This window comes from Electrophorus electricus, chromosome 5 (assembly GCF_041902795.1).
Source record: "Electrophorus electricus isolate QZ-2024a chromosome 5, ASM4190279v1, whole genome shotgun sequence".
Lineage (NCBI taxonomy): Eukaryota > Metazoa > Chordata > Actinopteri > Gymnotiformes > Gymnotidae > Electrophorus > Electrophorus electricus.
The window spans coordinates 9,685,799-9,698,200 of NC_137501.1; the positions used below are offsets into that span (position 1 = coordinate 9,685,799).

The 12,402-nt window shown below is 39.5% G+C and overlaps 1 protein-coding gene across 1 annotated transcript in view; it reads left to right on the top strand.

The window, feature by feature from the left end:
• arl15a (ADP-ribosylation factor-like 15a) overlaps nt 1–12,402 on the top strand; it is an 85,046-nt gene that overhangs the window by 26,922 nt on the left and 45,722 nt on the right. Inside the window, exons 3-4 of the mRNA XM_027029620.3 lie at nt 2,395–2,454; nt 10,297–10,505. Coding sequence (XP_026885421.3) covers nt 2,395–2,454; nt 10,297–10,505 — 269 coding nt within the window. The remainder of the gene's footprint in view (nt 1–2,394; nt 2,455–10,296; nt 10,506–12,402) is intronic.

The following is a 12,402-nucleotide window of genomic DNA, read 5'->3' on the forward strand; positions in this document are numbered from 1 at the left end:
TCATAATCATAATAGATATGTATATTTCTATTCTTCCTTCAAATATACAAAGTTTAACAACACACTTGCGTCTGCCATTGTCACAAAGACTGACTAACAAAAAGTCAAACATTCCCGCTTGAGAACACGCATCTCTTCTATGAGAACTTATACTCCCCACCCAGGACCGTATCCCATTTCTTTGGCAATCAAGCTATGTGCTCACACTGGAGAAGGTCCTGTGGAGACCCTGAAAGTACTGTGTCTGGTCTGTCCAGATCCTCCAGTCTTTGTGAAAATTTGTTTTTAAGACACTTCCTCAGGGGTAAGGCTCTGCAATGGTCAGACTTAGTCCTGACACATAGGGCTGAAGAAACATTGGACATTGGAGGGGGTTTCCGGCGTAATGCAGGCCAGGTTTACTAAGCGGCCTGCTCCTATGCCTGGGGCCCTTTCCGAAATCCCCACTCTGCCAGTTGCCTCGCCTACGGCCACATCAGGACAGCAGACTGTGGGACATGTGCTGAAGCCTGTGTCTGGACCTGTGTCTGAGCACACTCAGGGATGCTCTGTCCACAGGGAGCATCGCCTCTGCCTCGTCTTGTACCCAGAACACTGCCACCACCCACTGCTGCCATGCCTGTGGACCTACTGGACTTTCCGCCAGCTGCCGTACCTCTGGACCTTCCAGACCCGGTGCCAGCCGCTGCCATGCTGCTGGACCTCATGGACCCATCGTCTGCTGCAGCTGTACTGCTGGATGCACCCGTGGCCTCACCCCGCAGCTCTCCAGTGGCCATCCCATTGGCCTCTCAGCCTCCCATGACTCCTATCTTTGTTCCTGTCCCTATGTCTGTTGTCCTCTAGTTCCACATCCAGTCCTCTGTTGTCCAGCATCCTGTCCTATCTCCGGGATTGTCTCCCTGCAGATTGCCCCGCTCCTGTGTCTCACTTCATTCCTGCTCCTGCCCTCATCCTGGCTGCTGGTGATCTTGCTCCCACCCTCGCCCAGCTCTTGTTGCTCCCGCTCCTGCTGTTACCACTTCTCCTGCTCCCTCCTTCACCCCAGCTCCTGTGTCTGCCTTCCTTCCTGCTCCTATCCTTCCCATCCTGTCTCAGCTCCTTGTCCCATCTTAGCTCTTGTGCATGCTATCATCTCTGTCTAGTCTTGTCTTTGTTCCTGTTTTTGGTTTTATTTCGCGGGAGCTGCACATTAAGGGGAGGGGGGTCCTGTATTGTTCTCTGTTCTTCTGTTCTTAATCTCTTTTTGTTTTCTTAGTTATCCCTCTTGTGTTTTTCCCTTCCTGGTTAGCCTAGCTTTGTTTTTCGTTTATTATGAATTCTTGTACCCTGCCCTTAGATTATGTTCGACATTGCACTTGTATCTGCCATCACAATAACAAGAGAAGTTGATTACAGTGATGCTCTGGGCGATGCGATAGTATAGTTTCATCACTGCATTTTGAGATAGATGACATTACTTCCTTTTTATGACCAAAAAATGATTCTTCTCATAAAATTCTGTTACTTATATACTGACTACAAGCTACCTTTCTCAGTGCGTGACTTTATTGTGTATATGTAAACTTATACAGCTCTATGTATGAACTGTGAATTCTGTTACTTATTGGCTGGGTAGGTCCTGATGTAGGCTTTATATAGCATACAAGAATAGAATCACCTTTGTAAAGCGATGTGTAATTCAGACCTTTGCTGAATGACCATGATTGCCATAAGCTTGCAACTAGGAGTCAAACCCTAATACTTTTCCAGTATTGGAGGGAGAAATGGAGTACCCTGAGAAGTGTGCATTCTGTCTGGATCAGTGATGGCATGTTGGGAACTTATAATGCTCAATAACAGTAATAATGATTAAACAACACCACCAACAATTATTATTATTATTATTTTCAGTACCTGCAATGTTTCCAGATTTTTTCCAGTATGAATAAACATCAGAAAGTCACCGAAAGGTTTACATACTTTAAAGATAGCAAACCTATATGCTGCTCTCTGTTGTAGATTTGGACTAAACCCCTAAAGTCCTATGTGGCTTATATACAATCACCTGTTATGAGTTTGATGAAACCTTCCTTATAAATACCCCATAAAATTAATGTGGGAAAACACTCATATGTTTTGGGTTGCATTAATCAGTACCAAATGTGTGCCCTCCGTGTCTCTGCCTGTGTTGTTTTGAAATGAATATGAGGGAAGTGATATCACTGAGGGAATCTTTGCTTTTCGTTTTGACCATGAACTCACAGTACTCCCGTGTCAGTGTCATACTGCTTTTCTTCATCTCGTTTTTGTAGATATTGAGTCCTCTGCACACTGGCAGTAATCCAAACAAACACGGGGTTTCCTTCACTGAGAGGTTTCATAATCTAAATATTATCCTATTTTCTCTTTTAGGTTTCAGCATCAAGGCAGTGCCTTTTCCGAATGCAGTATTGAATGTGAAGGAACTTGGAGGTAATGTGAATATGCTCAGAATCATATTCCTGGTTTGTTTTTCTATTGCCACAAGCTTGGGAAAAAGGCTGTTGCAATACTTATTTAACAATTTCTATTCCAGGTTTATTACTGTAGTAATTCGCCCCCCTGAATTGCACAAAGGGCTTATAAAGTGTAAGTCATAAAAGGCTAGTCTTCTGGACACATATTAAGGTCAGTCTTATGTGGAATGGACTGTTCTCAGAAGGCTACTCTAACCAGAAAACTACAGCTTGTTCAAGTTTGGTGGGTGTTTACTCCACTAATAAATATTGTTTTGCTTGTGATTTGTACTTTTGTAAGACACAAGCAGATGGCAAGGTCACTGCTGTATGTGCATTATTTTCTAATAATCCAGTGAGATTGCAAACAAATGGGATTTTGGTCTAAAGTACCATGAGTTGTGTATTTTACGTAATAGTAATAATATCAACTATTATTATTATTATTATTATTATTATTATTATTATTATTAATAATCTATAAAGTACAATAACATGCAACAATTGTATTTCATGTCTGTATAATATATTATTTCATCCTGGTATGTACACGTCATTTCTTTATATTTCACTCATTTATCTATTAATAAGGTTTCTACCAGTATCAGTCTTATTCATCTTATTCAAGGCCCCTGTGGTCTAGAGTTTTTATTTTTATTTTAGTATCAGTTTTACAAGGGCTTTTAGCTCAGAAGGGTAAAGAATACACACGAGGGTAAAGAAATGATGATGTGGCAAGATGCGTATTTTGATGCTTCAAAGAGTGGGACAGGGAGCCGAAGAGAGATGTATATCTCTATGTTGAGCCACTGTGTGTTGCCAAACCCAGCCATTTATGAGAATGTTAGTAGTGGGAGTAGCATCTGGATGATTTATGTTTTGTAGGATGCGGGGGACAGAACAGGTGCACTGTGTATCTTCAGCAGAGGCCTGACGAAATGCAACAGAAACATCAGTCCTCCAGAACAAAAACAACAGGAAAAAAGGACATGGGACCACCAAGGGGAGGCTTGACCAAATTTGGTCACAGGACGAAATATATGTGGAGGAACATGATATAAATGTCCTTGAGTAGACCAGGTCAAAGTCCTCTAGGGATGTTTTAGGACCGAGGCCTCGAGTGGTCCCAGTGATGAGGCTGATTTATTCCTCAGTGCCTGTCACAGAATCTCCAGCTGATAGAACTCTTTCAAGCAGCAGAGGGAGATGAAACAATGGGGAAGTCTTTTCAGTCAATAAAAGCATGTGGGCAGTGGTAGTGGTTAAGGTACTTGACTTGTAATCGGAAGGTCCCCACCACTGCCAAGTTGCCACTGTTGGGCCCCTGAGCAAGGCACTTAACCCTCAATTGCTCAAATTGTACTCAGTCATAATTCTAAGTCGCTTTGGATAAAATCGTGAGCTAAATGCCATATATGTAAATGTAAATATTTATGCCTTCCCTCAGTTGTTCTTTTCCCCTTTTTGATTAAAACAACTTAAGACTTAGGAGGCACTTTTCATTCAGTCCTTGTTCAGTATGTTTTAAGTGCTTCAACTGTAGAGATATCAGCAAAAACCAAAGAGAGTTCTGATTTAGTGATTTGTATTAGTGGATTAGCAGATGTGTCCTCCAGGGCCTATAACGTCTCATTACAGGATGAGCTTCAAACCAGCTAAATCTATGTTAGTGGTGCTGAAGGTTAGCAAAATGGTAGACAAGTTCTGCTTCTTCTTAGATGGATCTGCAATTCTGTCCTTGCTGGAGAAACCTGTCAAGAATCTAGGCAAAGTCTTTGACTGCAGCTTGGGGAAGCAACTGACATCTGGTCTACCATTAAGGAACTCGAGACTTGGCTCACCAGTACGAACAAGTCAGCTTTACCTGGCAAGTTCAAAGCCTGGATCTGCCAACATGGCATCCTTCCTCAAATCCTTTGGCTGCTACTGGTGTATGAGGTGCCTATAACAAGGGGAAGATCAGCAGCTACCATTGCAGGTGGCTTCAAGTTCATGCAGGTTAGTGACTGATTGACCCCAGCTGCGTCATCTGAGCGAGAATGTCTGACGTTCAAAGATCTGAAACATTTGATGGCCCTTCGGTTCCATTATTGACGACGTGTCCCTGAGCATCATAAGGATGTATCTTTGCACTAAGAAGCGAAAGAAATATGTTTTATGTACCGGTACCAAATGGGAATACATGTAAAACATTGAAAATCCAGTTATTGGCACCTAAAATAAGTCAGCATATTTATTTAGGACTTTTTATTACATAAGCCTTTTTTTTTTCTTTTTTCAACCACTCTAAAAATGAGCTACTTCATGGAGGAGCCTGGCTTTGACACCTTTGTTTTCCCTGTGCTGCTGCTGAGTAATTTTTGTTATGCTTATGCATATCCAGGCTTTCCATGTATGTGCATAATTCCATGTATGTGCATAATTTAATACAAATGGATTTTTAAAAAGGATTAGTGCATGACCATGTAGTTTTAAGACTGACATAGCATCTTTCCAATCTAAATCAGAATTTATGGAGCATAATATTCCAGTCAGCCAAGTCAAAACATCCCTATAACAGCAGGTTGCTATTACTGATGTAAATGTGCTGAGTGAATGCACAAGACAGCGTAGTCTTTATTGACCAATCAGTAAATACGATGTGTACCTTTCCTACAAACAGGTTAATTACTTCTATTCATATGGAGACCATTACAACTTGATTATGTTTCTGTCTTAATTGCAATTGTGAACATAGCCACTTTTTTGACATCTGTCCAGCCCAAGTGTAGTGCTGTACAATTAGCATTCTTTTCTGTAAACTGATAATTTTTTTAAATGAAAAGTTGTGAGAGAAAAGTGTACATTTGTCTTGGAGTTGAGATTTGAGTTAACCTATGGATAGTTTTAATATATGTATTAGGTGAAAAGGACATAACTGAGAATGAAGAGGCATCTGGCTGTTGCTAACATGCCCTCTCCAGTGACCACGAGTGACTCTGTGTAAAAGGCACAGAGACTTGTCTAAACACACTTTGTGTGGGTGGCAAAAGCAATGATCAGGTTTACTGTGAAAGTTAGACCAACATTAATTCCCCTACTATTCAGTTTTAATTCTTTAAACCCTTGCTCAGTCATGTGTTGAGTGGGTGCTGTTGTTTCCTAGTCTCCACATTTCAAGAACATGGGTTAAGATTACAAATCATTTGTTCATCTTTTAAGTTGCATAGGTTATAAAATAATTAAATATATGCACCAGAGGCAGGATATCTGAGAGCATTTATTCTTCAAAAAGGACAATAATGAAAGCATTTCTACCCAAATGTGGTTTGTGTTATAACAATATGTGACCATAATGTTTTATTATTTTTCATTAATTTTTTTTTTGGCATTGTTGCTTTTTTGAATATAAAGGTCTACCACTTTTATTTTATTAAATCTAAACTTTTATAACACTGTTATAAGACAGTTGCACTTTTGTCCTCTTGTAGACCTTATAGACATTTTTCTTTTGGGGACTCTTTTTCAAAGAATGCTTTCAGTCAAGCTTATTATATGATGATTACCTAAGTTGAAGAAATATTATATATATATCATTATGGTACCTACTGATATATTATCAGTCATCACTTCTCCCAACACACATTGTAAGCAGATGGTAGTGCCCATAATGATCCAGAAAATAGCTGGAATACAGAGTCTGCCTACAGTAAAGGCTCTGTATTATGCATGGCGTTTGTACTCTTGATAGACATGTGGCTACGGCTTATAACACAAAAACAATGAAAAGAGCATAAAAATACTATTCAGCTGCAATGAACTTTCATATTTGCTTACATGTCCTTTTTAAGCAACACAAATAACTCAGATCCTGTTTGCTGTTTGGATACTCAGAGAAGAAAGTTCTTAAAGTTTATAAAGGTAACTCAGATACAGTGCAGAAGGTACAGTGTCCAGTATGGAAATTGGAGAAGATCATGGTCTGTCTTCGGCTGATTTATTTCTGGTCAACTTGTAAACCAGATAATCAAAACTCTATAGACATTAGTTTCTCAAATTGCAGGTTTTCTTTCTGTATGGAAAGGCAATCCTAAATTTTCAAAAAAAAAAAAGTTTTTCCTTCAGATCTAACTTAGTGGAGGACAAGGACTGGTGTATGTCAAATTTGAAATGCAATTGGTTGTATGGTTGCCCTGACCTCTAAATCATAATGAAAAAAACACAGTATACTGCATATAGTATAAAAAACAGATCATATAGCTCACGTCACATATCTTAAACTCTGAGCTAAAATGATACAGATACTTTTCTTGTGTGTCCCAAACTTTATGGTAAATGACGGGAATGTGCATCGACTCATGTTAGCATTAAATTTGGTATATATTTTTCCAAGAAGAGTACACTATCTGAGAACTTCTATGCATGGCAGCTGACAGCCTCCGTGTGGTCAGTCTTTAATGATCACAGTGTACTCTCCTTTTCTTTTTTTATTTATTTAACAGGGAAAACACATTAATCAACATCATTGTCATTATGTAAATGTGCCAGATGTAGCCAAAAGGCTCATTTTCATCTGCAGTCCCTGGGCAGGTTGATGTAGAAAAGTACCATAAGTACAAGTACTGAAAAACAAGAATGTGGATAGAGTAGGGGTCATTGGTTTTTACTTGCATGCTTCATATGTGTTCATTGTACTATTTTACCTTTCATTGTTAAATAGCAGTGAACTGGCCAACAGCATGATCGCAAGATTAATAAAACTGGTGATGTTAGCTGACAAGAAGCTGCTGAGAATCATTTTCACTGATAAGCTCAATGCTAAGCAGATGAAGTGCAGGCTCTCTTTGTCGGGCTTTACCAAATTTCAAATCTCTGCCTTTTAATGCATACCCTATGGTGAAAATTCCTTTTTTTTTCTGGTTTTGTGCTTGCCAGGAAATAAGTCTCATGGGTTTTAGCTGACAAAAGAATTGATTGATATGTTGTGAGGTTATAAGCATCACTTTTTTCATCACATGCATCTGTTCTTAAATGGACTCTATTTCCCCCCATAGTCAACTGGAGGAAATCAGCTATATTTCCACTAAGTGATAATGCTTGGGATCCTGCAGTCCAGAATGCTTTATGCATTAACAATACAAGCTATCAGAACTACTCATTCATAATTCCCAGAACTGTAATAAAGGGTAGTAAACAGAACAACAACAACATCAAGAACAATTCCACTGCACTAATAGAGCCTCCTGATATGGCACTATTTGTGAGATGGTTAGGGCATGTCCCCCTTACAAGACAGACAGAAATCCATCTTCCCATCCCCCTTCTGAACCATATGCATGCAAACACACACACACACACTTTGTCACACACTCATACACACTCAGGCTTGACTAAAATAAGAATAAAACAGTCACATTTCCCTCAGTATTTTGAAGTCTCTTCATTCTGTCTTATTAGACTGAAATGCTTTACCATTTCATATTCTGTATAGTGGTTTTGGTGGATCAACCTCATATGTTTTCCTGTTGGCTGGTTTGTGTCTAGCCCTGGGATGCCCAACCCTAGTCCTGTACTTCACCTTATAACTACTTGACCTGCTAATTAGCTGATAAACTAAATCAGGTGTGTTTGAGTAGGGAAATCACCGGACTATGTTGGATTGGCCATCAGGACCAGAGTTAGGGACCCCTGGACTTGTCTGCATGTGTGTTCATGATTCGGTTTGTACCTAAAGTCTCTACAAGAAATATTTGGTGTGGTGCAACCCATTTTGATTCAATGTGTAATGTTTAAACCATGACTTGAGAAACACTTGAGATATAACAAGTTTACATTTGAACTTATGAATAACTGGTGCCCCTGGTCTAGCCTCTTGTATTCCATTTTCCTTTGGTGATGTCCTGTTACATGTTAATGTGCTATTGTGATAGGATTACCTTATCCCATCACCCTGCATGGTTCATTATATTTTAGAAGTCATAGGTTTAATTTTCAAGTTTATGTCGAGTAGAATAAATAAGAGGCAGAAGTTGACAATGTGGTCATAATAGATATTCTTGATGCTATGCCTGAAAGCCATGTGAGAGTTGTAGTTTGGGCAGTTGATTTTGCAAAGTGCAAGGTTCTCAGTAGATGAAAGATTTAACTTTGACCATTGACCCTTCTAATGCCTCTAAGTAAATCATATTTCTGTACAGATTCAGAATGTTAAAGGGTCATGGTGACCTATGACTACTAAACAGTAGTTCTGAGTGTGTGAAGGAAGTCAGAGCTTTAAAAATCACTAGAGCCTGTAATGAGGCTGACTCTGTAAATCCCCCCAATTCATATAAGGGGCTTGAAAACAGCTGTGTTCTAAATTCACTCACTGCATTCAAACACAATAGACTTCTCTTTAGCAGAAGAGTAAAGACCTGTAAGGACCTGTGTGTTGACTCTGCTCTATTGTCTTGAACATAGTGAATGTGTTTGGGTGCTCACTCATCCTCCCGTGGGCTAACTCCTCAGCGTCCAGGGTTGGCACGCAAAAATTAAGTCTTCAAAAGTCACCCTGCTTAGCACTCTCTCTTCCCCTTCAACATCACAGAAAAGTTGACACGAGGGGAAGTTTGGTGGATGACATCTAAGTATAAATTCCAGATCCTCTTAAATGGAAATGTTGAAATTAAACAGACACTGAGCTGTTCATTCTCAGTGGAACATGGCTCTAAATATCAACCAGATAAAACTAACTGGGGCACATTTATCTCTTTAGTAGTTTTAATGGCACAGTTATAAATTTCGCTTAACAAAGCATAGTTTTAGATACTTACATATTGTCTGTTTTGTCTGCAAACCTTTCTTTTGTGGTATTTGAAGATCATTATGTCATCTATAACCTACTGGTCATAATTGCCTCTTTAATTATGATATCTTATTTATATTGCAATGAGAGATGGCAGGACCAAATTAGTGGGGGCCTGGAGCCAAAAAGGTGAAAGCAATAGAACGCTCTTAGCAAGTTAACATTGTGGCTCACTTCTCCCTAGCAGATGTGTGCTGTTCTTTTCCACTAGCCTAGTCTGGCAGAAAAAAAGTCATAAATCCGGATACACTCTTTTTTCCAGGCCAAGGACCTGTATGTATACTGTAAATATAAAAGACCATTTTTTTTCTAGGAGAGTACACTATTTTGGATAGACCTATATGCTTTCAGAATTCTATATTTCATCAAACTTGCATCATTATGAATACATTAGAACTGTAGCACTTTAACCTCCCTAACCTTTGGTACAGTGGTCATTTGACAGTTTTCTAACTTAAGTAATACTCAATATTTCATTCTGTATAATGTTAATTATACTAAACTTCAGTACTTATGGGACAAAGTCATAAAGATGTCTAGACACAGTTAAGCTGATTAACTCCAATGTCAATGGGGATTAACATTGCCCTTAATGTCTGTTATAATCTTTTGAAAGTTTTAAAGTTGTAATACAAACATATTCATTATATAAAAGAAAGTTTGGGCATTTTTATTATTTAAAGATCAAGGGAACACTGTCACAGTGGCACAATTAATTTCCTAATCTCTAACCCTCTTACATATTCTTGTAAAATTGTATGATTAATGCCAGCCTTTCACTCAAGTGCACATACCGATGTACAAAAGCTTTTGTAAAATTTGAATTGAATTAACTTGTGAAAAAGAGTAGTGCTTAATAGATTCAGAACGAAAACAAATGTATCTCTGTACATCTATTTATGCTTAAGATAAGTCTCATGTATATCTAGATATCTGTATAAATGCACACAGAACACATGGCCACTGGGTTACAACATGCATTACTTTTGATGACAGGAGCAGACAATATCAAGAAGTACTGGAGTCGTTACTACCAGGGCTCCCAGGGGGTGGTATTCGTTCTCGACAGCACCGTTTCGGATGAGGAACTGGAGGCCTGCCGGTGTGAGCTCCATTTGGCCCTGCAGCACCCTCAGCTCTGCACGCTCCCTTTCCTCATCCTTGCCAACCACCAGGACTCACCAGCTGCCCGCGCTGTCACCGAGGTACGGTAACTTTCCATACCAAATATAGCACTTAGGGACCTTCCTGGGACTTAACACCCTTCTCCTCCCTGAACCTCCTCCACCAAGAGTTGCTGGCTTCCAGATGTACACACACGCTGAAGTGTTTGGACTGAGCAATGGGGAGTGTGCGTTTCATGGGCTCTGCTGAGCTGTTGCCATGCAATGAGAACTGATGTTAACAGCCTTAGAGGTGCTTCCCCCCCTCTCCCTCAGTCCTTCTCAAGACTAGAGCTGATGGCGTAAACATGGCATGAGGTGGCCTGTCTGAGTAACGGTCTGTGTACATGTGGCGGAAACCTTAGAAAGGTTCTCTTAGGATTGCTGGATGTCTTAGGACAGAGAGAATGGAGAGTACTCTTAGGCTGCATGGTATCCACTCAGATGATGAAAGCATCAGTTTGTGATTGTCTGAGTTTGACATGGCAAAATGTACTCCAATTAGTAAACAAGACATGTCCAACCAAAAACAGCAGAACCAAGCTTTTCAACATGCATGTCTTTGCATGGTTTTCCCATTTCCTGGGCTTCACTTCTAAGGCTTGTGATATTGTATAGTATTTTCAGTGACAAATTTGCCAATGTTGTCACTTGCCAGTGTATATACTTTTTAATGTGAATGTTACATGGGGAATTTATTAATGCATTGCAGCGTTTGCTCTTGTACTTTTATTCAACTTATTAAATGATACTAGAAGGCACCTTTTTTAATGACTGTTATATAATTTTTTAGTTCACAGTCAATGTTTCTGGTAGAATAAGGTCTATTGTTTATTACCTCCAAATAACAAGGATTTGCATATATGATGCACTTATTTGTCATTTTATCAACATCTTCATTAATAAGCCAGTGAGTATCAGACTAAAGGTTTTCTCACACCAAGTATTTTTGTGTAAAAAATTTAGATATCGGAAATTTTATTATATCCCAGGTTTGTTTGAGGGTGTCCTCCTACTACAAAACTTTTCTACTGTCACAGTTTGCCAGCTGCTTTTAATTAGAATACATTTTATTTATTTTTGTTGGAAAAGATCAAATCCAGTCAAATAGATACACTCCATATATCATAGTTATTCTCAAGTTAGCCAGTTATCTTCTATAAAGCATAGTTTACTCTGGTGCTCGCTAAGCACAGCCTTCTACAGCGGACTTTTCAACAGACTGTATTTTAACCAGGCAAGACATTAAGAGCAAATTCATATTTGCAGTCATGGCCTGGCAAATGCTAGAAGACTCATGTATGGAAGGGGAAAGGGGTGCAGGGGAGAGGGAGAAAAAAATGCAAAGTAATAAAATAAGGCAACAACAAAAGACAATTAATCCATCTGAGCTAAAACACTTACAGTTTCCTTAAAAACAGTAACTGAGATAAATCTATCCATCTTTAGTGTCCTCTGTAACAGATTACAGTCATTAGCAGCAGCCAACTGAAATGACAAGAGGATGGGTTGGGTTTAGGGGCCTGTACTATTACAAAGCACGTTTCCATTCCAAATGTATTGCTAGGAAAATGTGTATATTAACATTGGAATTACACAGGATAAAATGCCAAACATTAGAGCGTCACACAGAACCTAGCCCACTCACTTCATACCTGCAGCCACAACATCACAAGCTCTTCGCAGGAGTCATCAAGTAGGCACCTTCTTCATCAGTGTTTCACTGAAGTAAGTCCACAACACCTCCAGAAGGCTCAACAGTGAGGTCTGGTGTCCCAGCCCCACCCCCCCTCCAAGCTCACTTTTAAACCAAGCCACACCCCTTTACATGTAAATCCAAATTGGCCCTTGTGACTAAGCCTGTAACTAGCCCCACTGACACGTTAACGCTTGCTCAGTGCCACCAGTTCCATATGGACTTTATGCATTATTCCAACAG